The 24652-nt window shown below is 34.1% G+C and overlaps 8 protein-coding genes across 12 annotated transcripts; 4 read left to right on the forward strand and 4 right to left on the reverse strand.

Annotated features, from left to right (window-relative positions):
• Window positions 1-247: 247 nt before the first annotated feature.
• Window positions 248-3435, reverse strand: LOC135850039 (uncharacterized). Of its 3 annotated transcripts, XM_065370736.1 has the most exons (11): window positions 3291-3434; window positions 3054-3213; window positions 2855-2971; window positions 2619-2786; window positions 2409-2540; window positions 2222-2341; window positions 2088-2156; window positions 1788-1931; window positions 1018-1110; window positions 771-944; window positions 248-694 (listed from the first exon to the last, which is right to left on the reverse strand). In XM_065370736.1, the coding sequence occupies exons 2-11, from the start codon at window positions 3180-3182 to the stop codon at window positions 566-568; spliced, it is 1275 nt and encodes a 424-aa protein (XP_065226808.1). In that variant the 5' UTR covers window positions 3183-3213; window positions 3291-3434; the 3' UTR covers window positions 248-565. The 3 variants fall into 3 exon arrangements, with proteins under 3 accessions (XP_065226808.1, XP_065226809.1, XP_065226810.1); XM_065370737.1 differs by lacking the exon at window positions 1788-1931; XM_065370738.1 differs by lacking the exons at window positions 1788-1931; window positions 2088-2156 and having other exon boundaries at window positions 3291-3435.
• A 55-nt stretch (window positions 3436-3490) lies between these two features.
• LOC135850037 (zinc finger protein 525-like) lies at window positions 3491-5615 on the forward strand. The gene is made up of 5 exons (XM_065370734.1): window positions 3491-3754; window positions 3823-3966; window positions 4036-4143; window positions 4211-4747; window positions 4826-5615. The coding sequence occupies exons 1-5, from the start codon at window positions 3638-3640 to the stop codon at window positions 5516-5518; spliced, it is 1599 nt and encodes a 532-aa protein (XP_065226806.1). The 5' UTR covers window positions 3491-3637; the 3' UTR covers window positions 5519-5615.
• Window positions 5616-5828: 213 nt separating this feature from the next.
• LOC135850038 (uncharacterized) lies at window positions 5829-8003 on the forward strand. The gene is made up of 2 exons (XM_065370735.1): window positions 5829-6038; window positions 6247-8003. The coding sequence occupies exons 1-2, from the start codon at window positions 6020-6022 to the stop codon at window positions 7761-7763; spliced, it is 1536 nt and encodes a 511-aa protein (XP_065226807.1). The 5' UTR covers window positions 5829-6019; the 3' UTR covers window positions 7764-8003.
• A 3018-nt stretch (window positions 8004-11021) lies between these two features.
• On the reverse strand, window positions 11022-11890 carry MED10 (mediator complex subunit 10). Its single transcript, XM_065370760.1, has 2 exons — window positions 11734-11890; window positions 11022-11626 (listed from the first exon to the last, which is right to left on the reverse strand). The coding sequence occupies exon 2, from the start codon at window positions 11619-11621 to the stop codon at window positions 11211-11213; it is 411 nt and encodes a 136-aa protein (XP_065226832.1). The 5' UTR covers window positions 11622-11626; window positions 11734-11890; the 3' UTR covers window positions 11022-11210.
• A 290-nt stretch (window positions 11891-12180) lies between these two features.
• Window positions 12181-15022, forward strand: Hlc (putative ATP-dependent RNA helicase DDX56). Its single transcript, XM_065370727.1, has 11 exons — window positions 12181-12397; window positions 12476-12637; window positions 12710-12844; window positions 12913-13103; window positions 13166-13426; window positions 13495-13668; window positions 13749-13893; window positions 13972-14072; window positions 14166-14307; window positions 14610-14822; window positions 14906-15022. The coding sequence occupies exons 1-11, from the start codon at window positions 12338-12340 to the stop codon at window positions 14978-14980; spliced, it is 1659 nt and encodes a 552-aa protein (XP_065226799.1). The 5' UTR covers window positions 12181-12337; the 3' UTR covers window positions 14981-15022.
• A 2111-nt stretch (window positions 15023-17133) lies between these two features.
• Window positions 17134-19260, forward strand: LOC135850057 (replication protein A 70 kDa DNA-binding subunit-like). 2 transcript variants are annotated; one of them, XM_065370762.1, is made up of 8 exons: window positions 17134-17403; window positions 17475-17522; window positions 17595-17779; window positions 17856-17956; window positions 18026-18258; window positions 18342-18516; window positions 18597-18739; window positions 18824-19260. In XM_065370762.1, exons 1-8 carry the CDS (start codon window positions 17371-17373, stop codon window positions 19067-19069), a joined length of 1164 nt encoding a protein of 387 aa, XP_065226834.1. In that variant the 5' UTR covers window positions 17134-17370; the 3' UTR covers window positions 19070-19260. The 2 variants fall into 2 exon arrangements, with proteins under 2 accessions (XP_065226834.1, XP_065226835.1); XM_065370763.1 differs by having other exon boundaries at window positions 17603-17779.
• Window positions 19261-20589: 1329 nt separating this feature from the next.
• Window positions 20590-22435, reverse strand: prel (preli-like). The gene is made up of 4 exons (XM_065370767.1): window positions 22262-22435; window positions 21961-22070; window positions 21677-21890; window positions 20590-21603 (listed from the first exon to the last, which is right to left on the reverse strand). Exons 2-4 carry the CDS (start codon window positions 22050-22052, stop codon window positions 21256-21258), a joined length of 654 nt encoding a protein of 217 aa, XP_065226839.1. The 5' UTR covers window positions 22053-22070; window positions 22262-22435; the 3' UTR covers window positions 20590-21255.
• A 251-nt stretch (window positions 22436-22686) lies between these two features.
• Window positions 22687-24568, reverse strand: LOC135850058 (uncharacterized). Of its 2 annotated transcripts, XM_065370766.1 has the most exons (6): window positions 24257-24567; window positions 24015-24188; window positions 23808-23945; window positions 23230-23727; window positions 22967-23137; window positions 22687-22883 (listed from the first exon to the last, which is right to left on the reverse strand). In XM_065370766.1, the coding sequence occupies exons 1-5, from the start codon at window positions 24486-24488 to the stop codon at window positions 23109-23111; spliced, it is 1071 nt and encodes a 356-aa protein (XP_065226838.1). In that variant the 5' UTR covers window positions 24489-24567; the 3' UTR covers window positions 22687-22883; window positions 22967-23108. The 2 variants fall into 2 exon arrangements, with proteins under 2 accessions (XP_065226838.1, XP_065226837.1); XM_065370765.1 differs by having other exon boundaries at window positions 22967-23727; window positions 24257-24568.
• Between the last annotated feature and the right edge of the window lie 84 nt (window positions 24569-24652).

The raw sequence follows: 24652 nt of genomic DNA on the forward strand, positions 1-24652 counted from the left end.
GCCGTTTTCGATAATTAATTCATCAATTTGCTCGTGTGATTGTTCTCGCACGACAAAGCAGATCACATCTTATAGAACGAGGTTCAACGATGAACTTACGAACTAAATGAGCTTTTGTCTGAACTTGAGGCAAAGTCAAGTTAACTTCGCTCAAACATATTATTATAACACTCTAATTATAAAATAATTAGCAGACAGAAGACAGAAGTACCTACATATCACCAGGTAACAAAATAAAACAAATAAAATTAGTTGCATTCAATTTTAATGCAGATTTGACGCTAGTCTAAAACCATGAAGATAAACAACAATCATCGTATATAAAATAAATCTAGGCAGGTAAACCATTAATAATAACTAGACTGAAGGTAAAATTTAAATTAGAATCACTTTCTTAAAACAAAGAAGCAATATAAAAAAACAACTGCGGTACGAGAAAGTATGTCATTTTACAAAAATGAGTCCATAAAAACATCGACGTACATTATTTTTGCAATAAATGCATCACAAATAAGAACACATCGAGGCGAAACATAATCTATCGCACAGCAATAATGGCAATCCTTTACGAAGGCAGAGGCGAAGTAATCACAGCATTACTTTCAGAACCAATTTCTGTAAACGATCTACCATCGAAGGAAATTTTCTGATACACGATGACATTCCTGTCTTCTGATTTCGCGCCTAAAATTATCTGTGAGCAGAAATAATAATAATAGGAATTCGGTAACTTTAATTAATAACCGTAAGAAAATTGTATCAAAATTTACCTCGGTTTGGCATCCTTTACTAGTATTCGTATCAGCAAAGGAACTCAGACTCGAGTTCGAACGCGGAAGAACAGGGACTGGAATCGTGAGCACCGATGCATTTTTGGTTTTAACTTTTCTCAATAACAAAGAATTCTTGAGGCTTCTCAGATCTGCCAATAATGTGTTCCCGATCTGTGAAAATCATTATTCATTGAAAAAACCAAATACTAAACGAGTAGGTGAGAAAACCCATGAACGGATTTACCTGCGCAGAGAAATCTTTTCTATCTGATCTTTGATTTGAGTTTGGTGGGATCTGACTGTTACTGCTCCTTCTTCTTGTATCTCGAACTTTAAGCTGCAAATGAGAAACCCATAAGATCAACACATGAAATACATCAGTAAGTTTACGAACAAAGCGATGCACCCTCATAGGCTTATAATATTATAAAATACTATTATTACAATTCAAAGCATTTCTAATTAGTTCTCAAAATAAATCCGTCATGAACATCGATAGTTAAGCAGAAATGAAGTCACGAGACCAGGGCCGGACCCATTGAACGCGTGGTCTACCGAGATATCCCATTTCAGCCCCCTGATTTTGGGCTCCTCAATTAATCTGCCAAATTTTTTTCTCCCCTTTTTTAAAGTGCAAGACACTGAGCATAAAAATTCATTCAGAATTTTTTTAAGTGGCCCAGTTTTTACCTCATCGGCCCAAAAACGTCGCGGCCCACCGAGATTTCCTCGGTAACTCGGTGGGTGGGTCCGGGCCTGCACGAGACAAATATAACACTAAATGAGTTTCAAGAAAGTAATATCTGTTTGTGAGAAATAGGCTACGTTCATGCAATTGGAGGTTTAAACATGCAAATTCCATAAATGACAATAAGCTTCACTCCTTTGGTATGTACAATTTAGGCCTCGGGTTATGCAATCATAAACACTAATGCAACGTACAGATTGACTTCGACATAAACATTAATTGAATTATTCCAACAATAGAATTTTAGAAATTCTCAGGCAACTGACCTCCTGCTGCTTCTCAACATTACAATAATCATTACTATTACGCGTAACTCTATCATTATCAGAGGTACTCCTTCTAAACGAACTTCTCAACACTCTTGCTTCACTAGATTCCAAACTTATTCTGCGGGTACGTTTCGCTGAAAACTGCATTTGATAAAGTTAAACTTAAAAAATCAAATCAAACACAAGACACTCTGATGAAACTTAAATGGGGCCATTACAGCTGAGAAATTATTAAAGCAATTTTCTATCGAGCAGAAAAGATGAAATTCATGCTTAAAAATTCAATATGATTCGTACCATTTTATCGCTTAAATCCGACTGTAATTTTTTCAGCGCATTTTCACTGACTCGGTTTTTGCGCTCCGCCTATAAAACGAAATATTCCAGAAACATAGTGTATCGATTGTCCTAATGACGTAACGTCAACTTACATATTTTTTTGTAACGCTTGAATGTTCAGCATCGACGCCATTCTTATTGGGAAAGTTGTCTTCATCCATGACTTCACTGGTAGATTCACTCGACAGCATCGAATCTCCATTGATTTCAAGCTAAAATAATACATCGTTATTGCAATTTAGAATCATTCATCATCATGCAGAATAATTTTGTACACACATATTTCGTGTTCTCATCTTTGTAAACGATTTCTGTTCGCCTAGCTGGAGAAATATTTAGCGGTCTTGTACGGTCATTGTTATTGTTGGAACATACTGTTGGATATTTTATAACGGAGACGTGACGGTCATCCTGTTAGAATATAAAATCAATAAACTTTCTTACGACAGTAGTTTGTAAATGAAAAACATATCTTAGGGCCAGAAATACCTCGCTGATATCATCTTTGGATTCGATGGACGGCTTTCGGGACACCGTGAGAATATTATCGTGGCACGAAGATGTCACCGGCTGAACATCGTCGTCAATCTCTATGGTATCAATTACACGATTTCCCTCTTTTTTCAATACCTTAGGTTGCGTCAGTGTATCTATTTTCTGAATTTATATATAATAATCAGAATCTTTATTCGATAGTGTATTACGGTAACGGATTCGTTTCATACCTCCTTATGCAGAACTGCCTGCGACGTATGCACCTCTCTAACAAACTGATCGAAAATCTCCAACTTACCGCAACAGTTACAACAGACACTCTTCGATAAGATATCGTCTCTAGTGACCTGAAAACACCACAAATTTCACCACCGTAACAGAAGGAAATGTACAAAATTAATGGTTATCGTCTAAATCGACGTGACTTACGAAGATCTGTAATCTTTGAGTGATTTTTTCAGCTAGTTTATGACTGATGCCAGTTTCACTGAATATATTTATTAGAGGTTTGACATGTAAGGTACATAATCGGCACTGTTCATCCATGTTTGTAGGCATTCAAAAGATAAGAGGTGCTATGAGAAGGATGCTGTAAGTTTAGAAAGAAATTTCGCTTTAGAAAGAATTGATACATAGAAGCCTCGATTTATACAAATAAGTACTTACAGTTTTGATTACTTTGAAATTGAACTGAAATCTTTCCGGGGATTTTAATTAAAAACTACAAAAAATAATGCAAACAAAGCCATCTCCGGACTTTTCCGCTTGGAACCGCACGTGATAAAAAAAAAGTCGACCAATAGAAATTTACGAATTTGTAATCAAATATTTTGATTGGATGCGAATAAGGGTGAAGAAGAATAAGAACGAGCTTATCAGTCATTTTTGATTTTATTAAAAAATATTTCAGAGTTCTTGTTCATGATCAAATTAGAAATTTTTCCATGAAAATTCATCTTTTAAAACTAATAATCTTGTTTAAAATACTATAAGTAGTGATAAACATAATCCTAATGGATGACAAATGTCGTTTATGTGGTAACAACGACCCACATCTCATAAACGTATTTGAAAATAACAGCTCATTTGTGAATTTGAATTTGAGAATTTGCGCCAGCCTGCAGATTAGAGTTAGTATAATTCAGATTATTATCGTATAACTATGCTTTCCTGATTGTAAAAATTTATTCATCTACAGATTTCCAAGACAGATCAGTTATCTCATTCGATCTGCCAACTCTGCTATACCAAGCTTGAAGATTTCGATAGGTTTATAAAACAGTGCCAGAAAACTCAGTTCCTTTTATCAGATGTCGAAGAAATTTATATTCCATCTGTTCAGGTATTAGTATAACCAATCATACTGCTTTGATTTCATTATTAGAGTCGTTGAAAGTATATGTTTCTTCAGGAGAAAATCACCACCATCGAATTAGAACGCGTTCCATTGAGTACAGATGATTTACTGTCGCAGAACACCGATCCTTGCGATGATCTCGTCGAAAATAACGATGATGAGGTAAATACTGCGTTTTCTCCCTTAAAAACCAGGCTATGCATTTTGATTAAAATTTATAAAATTCAAGGTTCGTATTAAAAGGAGAAGATTTCCTGATGTATTCCTAAATGAATACGCGATCGTGGAAGAAAATCAAGAGATAGAAATAGATCTCGACGAGTATTACGAGAACGATAATAATAATGAAAACATATCCGGTGATTCGAGCCATAATGTTTCTCCTGTAAAAGTACCTTTCAGTAAATTAGCTTCGTTTTTCTCTTCGAGGGTGCAAGTGAATAAATCCGATTCGAGTGATGAGAATTCCGACTTGAAATTAAATCATGGTACAGAACCGATCGTTGAAATCATCAGCGCAGTAGGTACAGAAAGTGATCATGAAATGGGTCGAGTTAAATTTGAAAAGTTGGAATCAACAGATACTTCGGATATGAGTGTTTCATTGAACGACGAGTCTAAAATAGATAAACTTGAAAATTTGGAATCAGTAAATACTTCGGATACGAGTGTTTCATTGAACGATGAATTCAAAATAATAGATACTAATGATCTGGAAGTCAAAAAGGAAAATAAAGCGTCGAACAAAATCACTAATAAACCTAGAGTAAGTTTTATACGTAGCTACATTTTCACATTGAAATATATAATAGCGTTTTGTTAATGCTGCTCGTGATGTTTGCAGAAATACACCAAAGCAATAAAACTCAAGTCACCTAATCTGAAACCTTGTCCCATATGTGCTCTTCAGTTCGCACCTAGTGAAATGGAAGAACACGTTGGATTTCATTCAGAAGATCAAGAGTACTTGGACTTGATTATCGCTGAAATGAAAGAAGTCCCTTTCAAACAAAAAATGCATTTCTGTGAAGAATGTAAGAAGGTTTTCGTACGTGACAGTTTATACATGGAGCATACAAAAGATCACTTGAAAATCAAAATAATCAATTGCCACTTATGCGATCACACATTTGCGGCTCGTAGAAAGCTCAAAGTGCATTTACGTGCCGTACATATTCCGAAAAATAGTAAATGTAATTTATGCAGTTACGCTGCAAAGACTGACGCTGATTTGCAAAAGCATATCAAAGGTGTTCACGAATTTCAACCTATTATTTGTGAAATTTGTGGTAAATCGGTTTCCTGTAATATGAGTAATTATAATCGACATCTGCAGACTCATTCGGAAGATAGACCGTACAAATGCGAATTATGTAGTTCTGCTTATAAAACGGCATCTTCTTTGCAAAAACACAAATCTAATATCCATTTTGCTAAATCTGTAATGTGTACTGCTTGTGGGACTATTTGTGGTTCGCAAATAAAGTATAAAAAACATGTTAGAAGGTGTCGGAAACGAATGCAACGTTATTGTTAATTATTTTTTCTAAATCGATTTCTTTATTCGCGTTGTTTCTTTTTTTTATACGCTGTATTGTATTCTGTAACGTTATTCAATAAAGTATTTGAAGGTTTCTTTTCTAATTTCTACCGTTCTAGCAGTCGTCATTTTTTTTCATGAAGAAGTTGAATATTACGAAAGTAATAATTAGCATATGTGGAATTTAGAATTCGAAGACAGACATCTGGAACTGTCAAGTGTCAAATATTCTGGAATTTTCAATGCGAAGGAGGGGAGAAGGGTTTCGAAATTGATCGTGGTAAATTTTGTGTTTCAATTCAGCATCACTGCGTAGATAACACCAATATGAAATTGAAAGGTACCCATTCGTGTAATTGTATGTAACGTGTAAAGAAATTATTAAAATTGTATGAATTTTAATAATTAATTGACTAATCGTTCGTTATAATCATTTTACGTGATCATCCCGACCTTATGGTAATCAACTATTGAAATATATCGCTGGGTAATCCTAAGATGGACGATAAAAATGCAGGTAAACTTTTCGGCGGTTCGTTTGTTATTGTTTTGTTGACAATGTACTGGAATTTAAATTTATTTATCAACTTCGAGTGTTTTTGAGTTAAAAACTCGCTTTAAAACTAAAATTATTCGGAATATATCGACGATCGCGATAATTTAATCATGAATATTCGCGGTAATTCGTTAGTCAAACGTTGTAATCCATTGATATATCGTTTCAGAATACGCAGAACCTGTAAAATGCAGAAAATACAACGCATCCAAATTACGAAGCGCCATAAACGATGTACGAACTGGTAGACTCAAAGTATCTGAAGCCTGTAGAGTGTACAATATCCCTCGAACTACGTTGTACTTCAAGTTATCCGGAGGCAGACCGGAGGAATTTTGTCGCCCAGGTCCTTCGGCTATTCTTGGATTAGAGGTGGAAACTAAAATCGAAAGTTGGTTAATGGATAACTACAGACGAGGATTCACCCTTAGTAAGAGCGGTTTAATGTACTCGGTGAAAAAAATTATCGAACAGTATCCGGAACATGTTAGGCATAAGTTACCATTCAAGAATAACATGCCTGGTAGAAAATGGTTCACCAGTTTCAAAACTAGACATCCAAAAGTAGTTGAAAAACTCAGCGAACATAAGTATCTAACTAAAGTAGACATAAACGAAGCTAAAGTACGTAGCTGGTACTCGAAAGTTAAAACTTTTATCGAAGAAGAAGAAGCTGCTGATGTCTTCGACTATCCTGATAGAATTTACTATATCGATGAAATGTGTATGTTCGTTAATACCAAAGGCGAATTATCATTTACGGATAAACGTAAAGCTATTTACAATGTTACGCATAATTTTGTCGACAATGTTACGATTTTATTCGCTGCAAATGCCACCGGAAGTTTTGCTCCTCCTTCGGCTGTGTATAAATTGAGAAGTGTTCCTAGTGAAAATCTGAAATACGTTCCTTCTCATTGGTCAGTTGGATTCACCAAATCAGGATGGAACAATTGCGAAACATTTTACGAATATATGACCGAAACATTTTATCCTTTTTTGATCCAGTCCAGCACTCCATTTCCAGTGGTTGTTTTCCTCGATGGTAATTTTTCCAGCATGAGTCTGCCTCTTAGTTCCTTCTGCGAAGAGCACGGAATAATTTTACTCTGTACATTGCCAAAATCTGTGCATTATTTGCAACCTCTTCACGGATTTTTCTCCTTAATTAGAACAGTCTGGAAAACCGAATTAAACGAGTGGCTGAATGAACGTAAAGAAGAAAACGAGTCTACCGATTGCCAAATACCTCCGTTAGTCGATTCCATTCTGGAGAAAAAAATTTTCGAATCGACTGTGGTCGAAGGATTTCGTCTTTGTAGATTATTTCCTTTTGAAATTAAGCCAGAAGATCCCATCGAACCTCTGATACCAACCGAATTGGACAGCAATGATACGGGAAAAATTTGCGATTGTAATTTGAGTATTATTGAATATGTCGAGAGTAAAATTCCTCCAGAAATACTCAGCAAGTTTCATGCTTGTAAAATGAAAGGTGCTCCTTGGACAGGATATGTTGGATATAGCGCTTTATATGATCTCTGGACCGAGGTGATCGCTGAAAATGGATTATCCGATGTGAAAATCGACGATTCGGATACGCAAGTGATTTTACTCGAACCTGATGCCCTTGATCAATTCGTAGTCGAAGAAGAGATCGAGGAAAGTCAATCGATTTTATGTTAATAATTGTGCATTTGTAAATTTAAATCATGTATATTTTTGTATCGTATTTATTCCATTTAGTAAATTTTTTTGTACTTGATTTTAAAAATGTAGGCTCTATAAAGTTTGTTTTATCTATTTGAAGAAATTTCATGTATTTTTTTCTCAATACAGCGTTTGTATTCCAATCAACAGTACCTTTAGGAATGACTAGTGAACTGAGTTGTACTAAAATTAATAAATCGATTTGACATTCGTGAAGTTTTATTACTTTATTTAATTATAGGATAAAAATAACACCATAAACCGTGAAAAATGAAAAATAACTACATCTAAAAATGTTATGGAAAATTATAATAAAAATTAACCTACGAAAGCGGTCTACCATCGTCCATCTCCTCTTACAGCTCGAATGTCTTATGTCCGTGCCTTTAGGGCTTTTTTTTTGCAATAGAAATTTCATTTTATTCATATTGGGAGCACAACATTGTGGCACACCCCCACCTCCTCAACGTGCCACAAGGCTTTTATGAGGGGGGGGGGGTGCCTTTGCCTTTAGGCGTGCTTTAGGGCTTAGTAGGTAACGCCATTGATGAAAATTGAAATATTTTGATTTTCGTCTTCCTCTACGTCAGTACTTACGTCTATAGTTTGAATCAAAAATTTTAAACAAGAAACCCCTCCGACCGCCGTAAACTAATAATTATCAATTCACCGAAATTCCTTTCAAATCTACAATCGTTATGGGAGTGAATCTGACCGAAGGATGTATTAAGGTATGTACGTCATTGAATAGTATTTTTTAACGAAGTAAAATATCAGTAATGCTCAGATATTATCGTCAAATTCCAGGATATCATGCTGGGCGTGAAAATAAACTCCCCAATAGTTCAAATTTTGGTAAGTATTGCGTAATTCTGGAATAAATGTTTCTTTGTTATTGTATTAATTGATTATTATTCGAATGTTTAGAACTATACAAAGTTTCGTAAGTGGCACGTCGTCAGTGTTTCGGATGGAGTGTTATTTACTGAACACCCAACAGCGTTAGTAGGATCTGCTGGTATGTTGGCTCATAATGGAGAGTTGCAGTCCTACAGTGTGGTTGTTCTGGACCAATACATATCAGGAACGACCCCAAAGGACACGCGTATGAATTGCTTCTTTTTTAAATGGCAGATGTGTGATTGATGTTTCTTCCTAATTTGATAAATGTTTACTTCCAGGGTGATGTTGTTGATTTTTGAAATGACCATATTGAAGAGGGGCGATGCCGTAGCGAGCAAAATTGGTAATCCGATCCCTGCGAATGAATTTCAATTTAAAGGTAAAATTGCGAATACCATCTATGTAGTAAGGTCGTTCGCTTCATACGTTTAGTTCTATCATATTCCAGGGCTTAGCAGCTTTGAAAAATCTCTTGAAGAGAAAGCGAAGACATTACAAATAGCAGCGTTGGATCCTGGCAATGATCTTTGGTCAATTAAAGCTCGAATCGTGAGCAAAACTTAAATACAAAATTCAATTTCAAACGAAGAATTCTTCAACATGGAACTCGCCGATTCGTCTGGCAGAATATTAGCGACTGCTTACAACGATGCTTGTCGTAAATTTTACGACTTGATAAAGGTAGAATTTTTTTTTTAGTCTCTTAATGAATGCTATAATATCCTAAATCATTAAACACCTTTTTTGAATATTTTGAAATTTTAGGTTAATAAAGTATACCAGATTTGGCGTTATTACCTTGAGAGTGAAGAAACAACACCCCACAAATTGAGGTTGATTTTGAATGATGATAGCGAAGTCGAACTGGCTGTCGAAAATATACAGTTCAGCTTCTCTGACTCTAGAGTTTTTAATAATACGCCTTTAAATACTTCAGTCGGTGAGGAAATTTAATAAAGTTATATAGTATGTAAAATTATTGACTTTGTGTTTATTAATCATTGTGTTGTTGTTCTATGAAGATATTATTGGAGTTTGTTTGAGCATGGACAAATTGGGAAAAGGCTTACCTTGTTACATGACCCTGACAGACCCAAGTACAGATAAAAGTGCAGATTCAATTAGAGATTCGGGTGAAGGAATCGTATGTATTTTGTATTAATTTCTTGATTCTACCTACATACTTCATTTGTAAAATTTTGTGTAATGATTATGTGTTTATACTTAGTATCGAGTCATGTTATCCGGTGATGCAGCTGAAAAAATTGACATTACCTCCACACCTGTGATTGCCATTAAAGGAGCAAAAATTATCAAGGAATCAGGACGCAAATATGCTTCAGTTGATCGGGTTTCACAAGTATTCATAAATCCAGATATTAAAGAAGCTCGCGAGGTGATGGAGCGACACAAACACAACATCCGAGTTGCAATAGGACTGGAGATGGTTCAGCAAAAATGATCGCTTCGCTCTTTAGAAAATGAATTATGTGGTCGTCTCGAGTTTTGTTTTTGAATATCAAGCGCAGAAATTTTCATTTTAATTGTGTAATTGATATCATTTTTTCTCATTTTAAGACTTGAAATTGTGTGTTGTGTTTGAAGTTTCAATTTTGAATGAAACCTACGGTGAAGACGTGAAGTAAGTAGGTAGTTATCAAAAACGAATGTGAATTTTTTTTTGGATTGATTTCATTGCAACATTTTTAATTAAATAGATATCAATTATCGAATATTTTTCACCAAAAATTTATTTAATTTTGAAGAATATCGAAAGAACAAACATGCTAAAACAAATAAAAATATGACTGCCGTTCGGGGGCCTTCGTAGGTAGTGCCAAATTTTCGAATCGAACCGAATTGAAAAACAATGATACGGGAAAAATTTGCGATTGTAATTCAAGTACATATTATTGAATATGTCGAGAGTAAAATTCCTCCAGAAATACTCAGCAAGTTTGGATATAGCGCTTTATATGATCTCTGGACCGAGGTGAAAGTCGAAGAATCGGATACACAAGTGATTTTACTCGAACCTGATGCCCTTGATCAATTCGTAGTTGAAGAAGAGATCGAGGAAAGTCAATCGGTTTTATGATGATGATTGTACTGTGCATTTGTAAATTTAAATCATGTATATTTTTGTATCGTATTTATTCCATTTAGTAAATTTTTTTGTACTTGATTTTAAAAATGTAGGCTCTATAAAGTTTGTTTTATCTATTTGAAGAAATTTCATGTATTTTTTTCTCAATACAGCGTTTGTATTCCAATCAACAGTACCTTTAGGAATGACTAGTGAACTGAGTTGTACTAAAATTAATAAATCGATTTGACATTCGTGAAGTTTTATTACTTTATTTAATTATAGGATAAAAATAACACCATAAACCGTGAAAAATGAAACGCATTTGATTATAATAATAAACATGAAATGATTCAAACCAATGAATTAAAAATGACTGCAAAATAAAATAACTACATCTAAAAACGTTATGGAAAATTATAATAAAAATTAACCTACGAAAGCGGTCTATCATCTCCTCTTACAGCTCTATACTTGGCCATTTCGTTGGGAAAATTGTTACTCAACTCTGACAATAGATGAGATTTGAATTTTCTATAAGAATCAATTTTACCCTTGACTTGTTCGTTTTTAGTAAGAGCTTTTTCGATACAATCTTTCGTGTAAATCTGAGGATTTCTACCTTGGTCTATGTAATCGAAAACTTCTAAAGGAACTAGTACCTCTTGGACTTGAGATTTGAGTTTATCCAGTTCTTGTAAATCTTGCACCATCTTTTGGATTTTCTGATTGAGGAGTTGTTGAGTTTGAGGCAGAAAATCACTGACCATGACTTTGATCTGTCGAACATTTTCGACGAATTGATCGAGCTGCGTTTCCAGATTTTCTAAAGCTGATGATGACATTTTGTCTGTAAAAAAAAGAGGCAGCTGATGAAGTGACTGTTCGATGGAATAAACAACAAAAAAGTAACGTAGTTAAATCTATTCTAACCGGATTAATCTACAAGCAACGTACCTTTTCACTATGCACTCGATACTTGAAATAATTTGTGTTTCGTAGATGAAATATTTCGAAAAATTAATGAGAAGATGAAGAAAAAAATACACTACGACCTAAAAAAAATTACTCAACTGATAAAAACAAAATGGCAAAATCAAAGTTTGTGAATCAAGGTAAGGTCCAACACACGGCTATGACGTCATCAACGATCAAAGTTCGTATTTATTCAAAATGTCAAAATGATTTTTTTCAAATCAAACCCTTTAATTTGAATGATTCTTTTAAAAATTAACAAATAAAATGTTTTGATTAAACCATTATTATAAAGAACAATTCATTTAAAATGATTTTTGTAATAAAAAAATCAAGAGTTTATAATTGTACTGGATATGGATCCTGGACCTGATTTAAATCCGATGATTGGTGCAAATTTGACCTTGACCATCCAATCCGTCTGTGTTTTTATTTTCGTTTCGCACGTGCAAAAACTTTTATCAAAATTTTGATTCAAACTCGAAAATTTTATCAAAATCTTCTCACTTTTGAGTTTTTTAGATATGTCAAAGTATTCTGTGTGGTAGAAACTCATCCTAGAATCCTAGTATCTGAATACCTCAACATGGAAACTTCCAATGAATTGCAGTTCCACAAGATGGGCTTGGATGATCGCATTATTAAAGTAAAATTCATCTGTTACATCTATCTAATTAATAATTATAATCATCGATGTTCTTTCACGAAAAAATGGTATTTGTAGGCGATTGCCAAATTAGGATGGGAAAATCCTACAGCTATTCAAGAAAAAGCCATACCTTTGTTATTGGAAGGCAAAGGTGTATTGATGAGAGGACGGACCGGATCTGGAAAAACTGGAGCTTTTGCCATTCCGGTAATCCAAAAAGTACTATTGTCTAATGCGGTGAGTAATTTCCTTGTAATGCTTTCTGCATCTTGTTCACTGCTGTCTGTACTCATGTTTCATTTATTTTAGACGAACGGTAAAAAAGGCACCAGAGCCATGATTTTAGCACCCAGCAAAGAACTTTGCAATCAGATTTTTTCAAATATCAAAGAGTTGACTTGTAAATGTTCCGATGAAGTATCATGTGTTGATATATCAGCTCCGGTACGACGATTACTCATTTTCAACGTTAAAACAACGTTTACGAATTGAAACAATATTTTTTTTTGTAGGTCGATCTCAGTGTTCAAAAACCCTTACTAGTAGATCAGCCCAATATAATTGTCGCCACACCATCCAGAGCTGTATTACACCTAGAAGCTCACAATTTATCCGTAAAAAACACGCTTGAAATGTTGATCATCGATGAAGCCGATCTTATGTTTTCTGTTGGCCACGAGAACGTCGTTGATAAAGTTTTAAGGTAGTGATTAATTTTTTTCGAAAAACAATTTCAAAATTATAATATTTCAAATATCATTTCAGTCATCTGCCTAAAGTTTATCAAGCAGTATTGGCCAGCGCCACGTTGACAGAAGACGTAGTTTCTTTGAAAAAATCTGTATTACGTCACGCAGTGATATTAAAACTAGAGGAACCGAATTTAGCACCTCTCACGCAGCTCACTCATTTCTACGTGAATGCCGAAGAGGAAGAAAAAGCTGTAATATTGTATACTCTTCTGAAACTATCTCTTCTAACTGGCAAAAGTATAATATTCGTAAATACGGTTGATCGATGCTATAAGTAAGTGGTGCAGACACAATTTTTTTCTCTCAAGTTTCTCGAGCCTAACTTCACCAATTTTTCTATAGACTGAAACTATTTCTGGAACAGTTTGGAATATCGACTTGTGTATTAAATTCGGAATTACCTGCTGCCTCGAGATGCCATTCAGTTTCCCAGTTCAACGACGATGTTTATAAGATTATTATTGCTTCAGATGAAAAAGCTTTAGAAGAAGATTTTGGACAATCAGTTAATAAAACGTACGATGATTTTGTTTAAATATTTTAATACATACTCACTTTATCTACGTTACTAATTTCTTCGTTTTTTTTTTTCACAGTGGCAAAAGGAAAAGAGATAAAGAATCAGGAGTTGCTCGAGGCATAGATTTTCAATTCGTTTCCAACGTAGTTAATTTTGATTTTCCTTTAGACGCCTTTTCATACGTTCATAGAGCCGGTCGAACTGCCAGAGGAACGAATAAAGTATTGGAATAATAATTTTTAAAAATTGAATGAAAATTGTCGAATATTTATTTTTAATAATTTTTGCCAATTTTTCAGGGTATTGTGCTTTCTTTCGTCAGCGTTAGAGAACAATACCAAAAAGCTGACGTAGAAGATTATCTAAAAGAATGCTTACGAGAAGATTGTGATATTTTCCAGTCAGTATTTGATTATTTTATTTATTTTTTCCGAGGGTATGATTTTCATTCAAATGGAATTCGTTTTTTACTAATTACTAAATATTTGTACAGAAAATTCAAGTTCAGTTTGCAAGAAGTGGATGGATTCCGGTATCGAGCTAAAGATGCTTGGAAAGCTGTCACCAGAATCGCTGTTCGAGAAGCTCGCTTGAAAGAAATCAAACAGGAAATCTTGAATTCTAAAAAGTTAAAGGTATGACTTATTTTCATTTTGTAATTATTTCAAATTACCAATCACGTTGCTCATCGTTATCGAGTTCCGTTGTGATTACGTGTGAAAGATAACCATGTAAAATATTACTGCGTTGTATGTACAATAACTGCCCTCTTCAGATTGTTGTAATTTATTATTTCTTGGTTTATTGTTATCAATTCGCTCGATATTATATAGGTGACCTTTATGGTTACTCGAGTGATATTAATATTTCATTTTGTTTTGCTTTCTACCATAAATGACGTCATGACGATTCGAATAATGATGTTTCTGTTTTGCAGAGATACTTCGACGAAAATCCCAGAGATTTTCAGACACTGAGACACGACAAAGCTCTGCATACTGTAAAATTACAAGACCATTTGACCGATGTTCCAGATTACATAGTGCCACCGAGTTTAAAAAATATCGTCTCTATCGTTAATGATTCGAAAAAGAAACCCGAAAAAGTGAAGTTTAAAACGGGCAGAAACAAAGCATTCAATAAATACGTGGTAAATATTTCTTCCGTGTTGTTTTGATGATTCGCAGAGATATCGGAGCTATAAATAATCGTCTTGTTTGTTTGTTTCTACAGGCAAAAAAGAAGAATCCGTTATTGAGTATGGAGTTCAGTGGACTAGAAAGTATTGAAGATAATGCTAATGCATAAATGTGAATTTTTATTAAATATATTTAAACGTTTGTTTTTTTACTTGAGTATTAAATTAATCACGTTTCGTACGTAATTATTCAACGTCATCGTAATGTGAAATTGCGACGTTTTTCTTCGATTACCACGAAGTCAAAGAGTGATGTGAGGATTAAAAACCATTCTGACATTATTTGAGTAACAAAACAAACCTCCTCGAAAATAAATTTATTACTTCTGTTAACGATAGAAGAAATACATACGTGAATAGCAATCAATGCCAAATCCACGAGTTTTACAGAAAAATAGAAAAACTTAAAATTCGAACCTCACTATAGGCAATTTAAACATCGAAATTTATTATGTAAAAACAAATTGAAAAAAAATGAACGGGAAATTACTCTTCACAATGAAAAATAACCCCTGACTACTTAACTAACGTCAATACTTCAATACAAAAACATTACGAAGACAAGAAAATAAAATTGAAATAATTTTATTTTTATTAGGCGGTCGTTGACCTAAAATGGTGCAATGAACCCGTACGTATAAACAAAAACCGAGCGTGTTCTAAAAATAAGTTGTTCAGTTTGACGAGCAGAATTGGAATAGTGTTGTTTCAAGTATCAATTATCATTATCTACTTTTTCATCCTACCCAACTTGATTTGAAGTAGGAATAAGTAGGTAGGTAATTCACATTATAAACCACAATGTCCCTTTAGTATTCGACACGCTGAACAAAACTTTTATTATTACACATTTTTTGATTCAATGGACGGTTGACTCAAAATAGAACAAAAAATAATTTTGAAAAATCCAAAATTGATCAGTTGTGGGCAAGATATTACGAAATAATAAAAAATAAGATGGGTTTCCATTTTCCAACCTAATCGAGGCTCCTGAACTCGAATTTGGACTCTGTTCCAGCTCAAATATGACCCAAGGGCCCCCTCATCATGTTCGTTGTTAAATCAACCCCTACCCTCCTGAAAACAATTTTTTGAAAAAAATGTTTACAGCTGCATCAATAATGCATTGGCACATTTACATACAAAATTTCAGTTAGATCTGACGATAATAACCCAAGAAAATATGTTTTTTCAGTTTTTTCCACATTTTTACAACACGAAATAAAACCCAGTATAGTTCATACGCGGCACCTGAATATTTCTCACTCAGCTGAAAAATTGATAAAAAATGTGTTTTTTGAGTGTAATTTGAGCTCAAACCATTGGAACGAGCTGAAAAATCAAAAAATCAAAAATGATTCATTCGTAACTCATACCTTGTATGAGATACCTGTGCCGCCATGTTGTTGTGACATACGACGTCAGTCAAATCGTTTTCAAAAAAATTTTAAACAAGAAACCATTGACTATACAGGGTGTTAAATAAAGCGTGGGCAATAATTTCACAATAGATGTAACTCGAGTAGACGAACAAAAAACGTTATTATGATAAGTTGCCTATCTTGCAAAATGAACGCGCTACGTGCTCCGCAAAACTGGAAATTTACCAATTTTGAAAAATTCATCAAAAATAAGAAAACGTTTGAATCATTCAAGTGATGCCCCTAACCCATAGTACTCGAGTGGACGAACAAAAAAAGTTATTATGAATTATGACCAATTGCCTATCTTCAAAATTGAAGGGGCAAACTTGATTCAAAATTTCCAAATTTCGAGTGCCCCAAATTTGAATTTTGAAATTGTGTTTGCCCCTTCAATTTTGAAGATAGGCAATTGGTCATAATAACTTTTTTTGTTCGTCCACTCGAGTACTATGGGTTAGGGGCATCACTTGAATTATTCAAACGTTTTCTTATTTTTGATGAATTTTTCAAAATTGGTGAATTTTGGTTCAAAAATGAGGTAATTTCTTCAATACGCAGACAGTAAAAAAATGTTTGAGTTTGAATCATTCAAAGGATGTTCTTAACCCATAGTACTCGAGTGGACGAACAAAAAAAGTTATTATGACCAATTGCCTATCTTCAAAATTGAAGGGGCAAACACAATTTCAAAATTCAAATTTGGGGCACTCGAAATTTGGAAATTTTGAATCAAGTTTGCCCCTTCGATTTTGAAGATAGGCAATTGGTCATAATAACTTTTTTTGTTCGTCCACTCGAGTACTATGGGTTAAGAACATCCTTTGAATGATTCAAACGTTTTCTTATTTTTGATGAATTTTTCAAAATTGGTAAATTTCTAGTTTTGCGGAGCACGTAGCGCCTTCATTTTGCAAGATAGGCAACTTATCATAATAACGTTTTTTGTTCGTCTGCTCGAGTTGCATAGTTGCATCTATTGTGAAATTATTGCCCACGCTTTATTTAACACCCTGTATAGATATACGTAAACCAATAATTTTCAATTCATCGAAATTCCTTTCAAATCTACAGTCGTTATGGATGTGAATCTGACCGAAGGATGTATTAAGGTACGTCATTGAATAGTATTTTTTACGAAGTAAAATATCAGTAATACTCAGATATTATCGTCAAATTTCAGGATATCGTGCTGGGTGTGAAAATAAACTCCCCAATAGTTCAAATTTGGGTAAGAATTGCGTAATTCTGGAATAAATGTTTCTGTGTTATTGTATTAATTGATTATTATTCGAATGTTAAGGACTATAGAACGTATAATAATGTGCACGCCGTCACTGTTTCGGATGGAGTGTTCTTTACTGTATACCCAACACTGTTACTGAGATCTGCTGCTATGTTGGCTTGTAATGGAGAGTTACAGCCCTACAGTGTGGTTGTTCTGGACGATTACACAACCAGAATCAAGAACAACTCCAAAGGACATGCGTATGAATTTCTTTTTTTATGAATGGTAGATGTGTGATTGATGTTTCTTCCTAATTTGATGAATGTTTACTTCCAGGGTGATGTTGGTGATTTGTAAAATGACCATATTGAAGAGAGGCGACGCCGTAGTGAGCAAAATTGGTAATCCGATCCCTGCGTGTGAATTTCAATTTAAAGGTAAAATTGCGAATACCATCTATGTAGTTAGGTCGTTTGCTTCATACGTTTAGTTCTATCATATTCCAGGGCTCACCAGGTTTGAAAAATCTCTTGAAGAGAAAGCGAAGACATTACAAATAGCAGCGTTGGATCCTGGCAATGATCTTTGGTCAATTAAAGCTCGGATTGTGAGCAAAACATATATACAAAATTCAATTTCAAACGAAGAATTCTTCAACATGGAACTCGCCGATTCGTCTGGCAGAATATCAGCGACTGCTTACAACGATGCTTGTCGTAAATTCTATAACTTGATGAAAGTAGGATTTTTTTTTAGTCTCTTAATGAATGCTATAATATCCTAAATCATTAAACACCTTTTTTGAATACTTTGAAATTTTAGGTTAATAAAGTTTACCAGATTTGGCGTTATTACCTTGAGAGTGAAGAAACAACACCCCACAAATTGAGGTTGATTTTGAATGATGATAGCAAAGTCAAACTGGCTGTCGAAAATATACAGTTCAGCTTCTCTGACTCTAGAGTTTTCAATGATACGCCTTTAAAGACTTCAGTCGGTGAGGAAATTTAATAAAGTTATTATAGTATGTAAAATTATTGACTTTGTGTTTATTAATCATTGTGTTGTTCTACGAAGATATTATTGGAGTTTGTTTGCACATGTGGAGTTTGAATAAGTCTAAGGGCAAATCGCGAAAAGGCTTACCTCGTTACATGATCCTGACAGACCCAAGTACAGATGGAAGTGAACATTCAATTGCAGATTCGGATGAAGGAATCGTGTGTATTTTGTATTAATTTCTTGATTCTACCTACATACTTCATTTGTAAAATTTTGTGTAATGATTGTGTTTATATTTTTAGTATCGAGTCATGTTATCCGGTAATGCAGCTAAAAAAATTAACATTTCCTCCAGACCTGTGATTGCCATTAAAGGAGCAAAAATCGTCAAGAAATCAGGACGCAGATATGCTTCAGTTAATCGGATTTCACAAGTATTTATAAATCCAGATATTAAAGAAGCTCGCGAGGTGATGGAGCGACACAACCACAACATCCGAGTTGCAAGACTGGGGTGGGTCAGCGAAAATGATCGCTTCGCTCTTTAGAAAATGAATTATGTGGTCGTCTCGAGTTTTGTTTTTGAATATCGAGCGCAGAAATTTTCATTTTATTCCTTATTAGTTACATATGTATATATTTTTATAATAAGATGTTAATATATTTTATTTTTAAAATAAGATGTTATATTTTATTTGTATAATAAGATGTTATATTTTCATTAAAATTATATAATTGATATCATTTTTCTCATTTACGACTTGAAATTGTGTGTTGTGTTTGAAGTTTCATGAATGAGACCTACGTTGTAGACGTGAAGTAAGTAGTTAACAAAAACGAATGTGAATTTTTTTTTGGGTTTATTTCATTGCAACATTTTCAATAGATCGATATCAATTACCAAATGTTTTTCGACCAAAAATTTATTTAATTTTGAAGAATATCGAAAGAACAAACATGCTAAAACAAATAAAAATATGCCTGCCGTTGGGGGACCTTCATAGGTGGTGCCAAATTTTCAAATCGACTGTGGTCGAAGGATTTCGTCTTTGTAGATAATATGTCGAGAGTAAAATTCCTCCAGAAATACTCAGCAAGTTTCATGCTTGTAAAATGAAAGGTGCTCCTTGGACAGGATATGTTGGATATAGCGCTTTATATGATCTCTGGACCGAGGTGATCGCTGAAAATGGATTATCCGATGTGAAAGTCGAAGAATCGGATACGCAAGTGATTTTACTCGAACCTGATGCCCTTGATCAATTCGTAGTTGAAGAAGAGATCGAGGAAAGTCAATCGGTTTTATGTTAACAATTGTGCATTTGTAAATTTCACTCATGTATATTTTCTTTTGTAAATTTTTTTGTACTTAATTGTTTTAAAAATGTAGGCTCTGTCAATTTTATTTCATTTATTTGAAGAAATTTCTTGTAATTTTGTTTCAATACAGCGTTTGTATTCCAATCAACAGTACCTTTAGGAATGACCATTGAACTGAGTTGTACTCAAATTGATAAATCGATTTGACATTCGTGAAGTTTTATTGCTTTATTAAATTACACGACAAAGCTCTGCATACTGTGACTATTTGACCGATGTTCCAGATTACATAGTGCCATCGAGTTTGAAAAATATCGTCTCTATCGTTAATGATTCGGGAAAAAAAACGAAAAAGTGAAATTTAAAACGGGCAGAAACAAAGCGTTCAATAAATACGTGGTAAATATTTCTTCCGTGTTGTTTTGATGATTCGCAGAGATATCGGAGCTATAAATAATCGTCTGTTTGTTTGTACAGGCTAAAAAGAAGAATCCATTACTGAGTAAGGAGTTCAGTGGTCCCTATAGGGAGTATTGAAGATAATACTGATGCATAAATGTGAATTTTTATTAAATATTTTTAAACGTTTGTTTTTTTACTCGAGTAGGTATTAAATTAATCACGTTTCGTAATTATTCGACGTCATCGTAATGTGGAATTGCGACGTTTTTCTTCGATTACCACGAAGTCAAAGAGTGATGTGAGGATTAAAAACCATTTTGACATTATTTGAGTAACAAAACAAACCTCCTCGAAAATAAATTTATTACTTCTGTTAACGATAGAAGAAATACATACGTGAATAGCAATCAATGCCAAATCCACGAGTTTTACAGAAAAATAGAAAAACTTAAAATTCGAACCTAACTATAGGCAATTTAAACATCGAAATTTATTATGTAAAAACAAATTGGAAAAAAATAATATCAAATTCTACACAATATGATTCGATGAAAATTATGCATAGGGTTTCAATCAGCTGAAGCGAATTTCCTGACAGCTCGAAGTTAGAATATGAAACGAAGAAGATCAAATTCGCTGTGTCATTAAAAATTATCATACAATATAACCAATTTATAAATATCGCGGAAGATATATCCGCTACGGCAGTGATACTAAGCGGAATTATGTATTCAACTATATACTCGTATCAAATAACAACAATATTAAACCTAACACTAGACAGAAACGAAACTACAAAAATAGTTTTAAAATCAAACCAGCGGCATAACGAAAATGCAATATTACGTATTCATTTATGCAGGATTGGTTCTTTAGGACAGAATAATATACAGAAAGTCTTATTTCGACGAGACGTACTACACACCACATTTTCACTCATAAAAAATACCAAGTTAAACAATATACAGTACAGTTAGTTATCTATATTCGCGTTCAATGCATACGGTAACCTTCAAATGCTTTCTATCTTGGGGAAATGCGTTTTTGATTTAGCAAGATCGGTGGCTTTCTTAGCGGCATCTTTGAGTTTCTCCGCGTTGCTCTTTTGGGATTGAGATACTAGAGCGTTAGAATGAGGTAGAATATCGAGTTGTTTCTGTTGATGAGGAAACATCGAATGCAAAACGTGGTTAAATCCACGAACAGCTTTGGTGCAGTTTTTCTTAAATCGTTCCAATCCGAAAGACTGAATCGCTCGTGCAAATCCAAACACTTGCGAATCAATGGTGGCCGAACGGATGGCTACCGTTTTCATGGGATTGTCATCGGATACTTTGTAAACAACTTTTTCGGCGACACCCTGTAATGACATTAGCGATGATGTAAAATGCTAAGAAAACGATGATAGTAATATTTCGACTTGTGATACATACCATTACACTCTGATACCCTAAATTCCGAGTGTAAGTCGTGAGAGTTTTACTCTCAGGATCGACGACCGATTCTTCCAAAATTTTTACAACTCTCGTGTTTATAAACCGTTCGCCCCATTTAGGTAATTTATTCGTCTTGGTGAGTAACCGTTTCGAGTACAATTTGCCATCTCGAATTTGCCTATAAACGGTGTCCTCTGATAGAACATGAGTGCTAAAATAAAGAAACAATTCATTAATTGACCTAATTTAATTCCAGAAATAACTGCGGAAGCCTAGCTCACCTTTCTGGGTTCGGATACCGTTGCCAAAATCCTTGAGCCACCTGATCCCATGTGAAATCAAAAGTAGTCTTGCTTTCGTAGAATTTAACCATAATGACCGCATCTGATGACTAAAAACACATCGTAGGTAACGATAAGTAAACGCCGAAATACTTGTGTTTTAACTTTCAATAGTGCAGCAAGGTTCTTTATCTCAAGATCGAGATAAAGAATGTCAGTGAATAGAAAATTAAAACTGAGCACGAATTCACTCAACTTGGGCAAAGGTAGGGCAGTAGTTTCAACTTTCAATCAAACTTACTTTATCCTCCCATATGAATTGATCTTTGGACTCGAAGTTTTAACACATTCACAAATTATAGCCGGAATACGGCTAAATTAAATTTTGGAACGAATACAGCAATTAATTATCAGACAAATTGCGCAATGAAAATCGGCGTAGATAAAAGAGGAATCACTTTGTAAAGCAAAAGGGAAGAGGAGAGGGAAATTTTGCATTCAGGAGGGAGGGAAGCATTTTTCCTTGTTGCAATTTATTACTGTAGATGGCGTTCTTGACCTTCGGAAAAAATTAATAAACTAGCGCACGTACAGGAAGAATAGAGAACTCAACATATCTAAATGACAAACTGAGCAATTCAATTTTGAATTTCAAAATCAACAAACTCAAAACTTCGAACTCTGGGATTGAATTGAGATAGAAAATTAAAATTTGAAAAGAGACAATTATAGGCAACAAATTCAAGTATAATACACACATGTAAAAAATATCATATCATATCATATCACAAACATGACACTGGAAAATAAACATGAATTTATCTTTGAAAAAAATTTGATACGACGTTTTCGATTTTCGAATCATAACCTTCGTTGAGGCTTGAAAAATCCGATTCTGATCTTCTCACCAGTAAAAACCCCATCTGAAAATAATTTCAAAAATACAAAAAATAAATGAAAGTAAATTTGATTCTCATTGTGCACCATGCATCAATATTTTACGTACCAATAAAATCCATCAATACGAGTATGAAATAAAAATTCAAATTATGCTTCTGGCCTTCTGAATTTTGAAGAATCATGGAGTTTCTAATCCAAAACTGAGGATAAAATAATCGCTGTCATCCTCATCTCATCAACTTAGTTAGTCAAATGATGGGATTGATCGTACCCTTTACTGCAACGAATTATAATTAGTCAATATCGTCAAAACTTCATCAAGACAACTCATAATCTTGTTTTGATCTTCATTATTAATCATTTGTATACCATTCGTATCAACAATTTGAAGCGCTTGGTTTAGTTTTTTAGAAACGTTTCCAATAAATTCCGGAACACTTCGAGTAAGATCGTGCGAAGTTTCGCAAATTTCTTCTCTAATATACGAATTTGATGGCGAAAGATGGAAATCATAATGACTCGAAGATCCAACACACACATCATCTTTCAAAAAATTTTCCTTAACGCCATTAAAATTTTCCTTAATGTGATCGGAGTTTGTCACAACGACTGTCGCCTCCTCAATATACAGTTCTTCTTTTTCTTTCGTTTGTTGATTGTGTCCAACTAAAGTATCTTCGTCTATCGCAGATTTGGATTTAGATCTGTTCAAGAAATGGTTACCAGCGTAAGGAATGCTGTACTTTTGTCTGATATTATGCAATTTTTTCCTGTTAATTAACTTCGTCTCTTCCGAGTTCCCATTCGGTATGAACTCTTTTCGTTTATTTAAAATCTCATTCAACGATTCCCCTCGTTCTAGTTTATCTGTGAACATATAACAAGGGCAGATTATCATCTGAAGATGATCTTTTTTTTTACAAAAAAATCAGTAAGTAAGTTATTACGTGCGATTGTTTCTTCGATAGTTTTAGGTAGATGAAGAAAACGAATATCTGTATCGTGCCCTACGTGAGTAGGGAAGTATCGGACGAAGACTCGATCTGTTGATTTTTTCGCGATGATTCTAGATGGGCAATATCTGTCTGAAATTTTAATAGATAATTACGTATTTCAAAAACATTCCAGGGAAATTAAATAATTATGTTACAAACCTATTTTACAACTTCCTCTGGTAGAAGCCTTACGTTTTCCGGTGCTGGCAGAGCGAAAGAAACCACTACGATGACATCTGTAATATATTGCATACATGGCTTTATTATTGACAGAAGCCTTCCGGTACAAAGACTGCGAACTTTTTTCAATTTCTTCTTTCCATGCTTGAAAATCTGTTATCATAACTGTATTATCTATGATGTAAAACAGCTTCGACGTGGGTGAAATGAGTTATACTAACCATCATACGTTAAAAACTCTTTTTGTTCGCATATAATATTCGTCTCATGATTTTTTTCCAAATGTTCATCCAATGTAGAGCTTCGAAAAAATTCTTCGGAACACAATGGACAAACTATGTGTTTTTTACTAATGTTAGTTACTCTTAAATCACAAGCTTTTATATGCCTAATTAAATTGTACTTCTTTGTAAATGGTTTCCCACATTTTTCGCAAGTAAATGAAGATGCCATTCTCCTAATTTTCAAACTTTTCACTCAAAATTCGTGAAAAAAATCAAAAATTCCAATCAACAGACTTTTGTATGTTTATTTTTCGGACAATGATAAGACATTCGGAAACGCCCGAAACAAGCCGAAGATACACGAAGAAAGATGCTCAGTTTGCGATTTAGACA

This window comes from Planococcus citri, chromosome 1, assembly GCF_950023065.1.
Source record: "Planococcus citri chromosome 1, ihPlaCitr1.1, whole genome shotgun sequence".
NCBI classification, from domain to species: domain Eukaryota; kingdom Metazoa; phylum Arthropoda; class Insecta; order Hemiptera; family Pseudococcidae; genus Planococcus; species Planococcus citri.

Bases quoted from the DNA above. Each gene is read 5' to 3' on its own strand.
- Hlc (XM_065370727.1), top strand. From the start codon at position 12,338: ATGGAAACTTCCAATGAATTGCAGTTCCACAAGATGGGCTTGGATGAT. The intron at 12,845-12,912 runs GTACGACGATTA...TTTTTTTTGTAG, and splicing joins GTGTTGATATATCAGCTCCG to GTCGATCTCAGTGTTCAAAA. The intron at 14,823-14,905 runs GTAAATATTTCT...TTGTTTCTACAG, and splicing joins AAGCATTCAATAAATACGTG to GCAAAAAAGAAGAATCCGTT.
- LOC135850058 (XM_065370765.1), bottom strand. From the start codon at position 24,488: ATGGCATCTTCATTTACTTGCGAAAAATGTGGGAAACCATTTACAAAG. The intron at 24,189-24,256 runs GTTAGTATAACT...TTATGATAACAG, and splicing joins AGAGTTTTTAACGTATGATG to ATTTTCAAGCATGGAAAGAA. The intron at 23,946-24,014 runs GTTTGTAACATA...TTAAAATTTCAG, and splicing joins CAGAGGAAGTTGTAAAATAG to ACAGATATTGCCCATCTAGA.
- LOC135850037 (XM_065370734.1), top strand. From the start codon at position 3,638: ATGGATGACAAATGTCGTTTATGTGGTAACAACGACCCACATCTCATA. The intron at 3,967-4,035 runs GTATTAGTATAA...ATGTTTCTTCAG, and splicing joins TTTATATTCCATCTGTTCAG to GAGAAAATCACCACCATCGA. The intron at 4,144-4,210 runs GTAAATACTGCG...ATAAAATTCAAG, and splicing joins TCGAAAATAACGATGATGAG to GTTCGTATTAAAAGGAGAAG.
- MED10 (XM_065370760.1), bottom strand. From the start codon at position 11,621: ATGTCATCATCAGCTTTAGAAAATCTGGAAACGCAGCTCGATCAATTC.
- prel (XM_065370767.1), bottom strand. From the start codon at position 22,052: ATGGTTAAATTCTACGAAAGCAAGACTACTTTTGATTTCACATGGGAT. The intron at 21,891-21,960 runs GTGAGCTAGGCT...TCTTTATTTTAG, and splicing joins CGGTATCCGAACCCAGAAAG to CACTCATGTTCTATCAGAGG. The intron at 21,604-21,676 runs GTATGTATCACA...ATGTCATTACAG, and splicing joins TAGGGTATCAGAGTGTAATG to GGTGTCGCCGAAAAAGTTGT.
- LOC135850057 (XM_065370762.1), top strand. From the start codon at position 17,371: ATGGATGTGAATCTGACCGAAGGATGTATTAAG. The intron at 17,523-17,594 runs GTAAGAATTGCG...TCGAATGTTAAG, and splicing joins CCCCAATAGTTCAAATTTGG to GACTATAGAACGTATAATAA. The intron at 18,259-18,341 runs GTAGGATTTTTT...TTGAAATTTTAG, and splicing joins AATTCTATAACTTGATGAAA to GTTAATAAAGTTTACCAGAT.
- LOC135850039 (XM_065370736.1), bottom strand. From the start codon at position 3,182: ATGCCTACAAACATGGATGAACAGTGCCGATTATGTACCTTACATGTC. The intron at 2,541-2,618 runs GTATTTCTGGCC...ATATTCTAACAG, and splicing joins CCAAAGATGATATCAGCGAG to GATGACCGTCACGTCTCCGT. The intron at 945-1,017 runs GTAAATCCGTTC...TGATTTTCACAG, and splicing joins GAAAAGATTTCTCTGCGCAG to ATCGGGAACACATTATTGGC.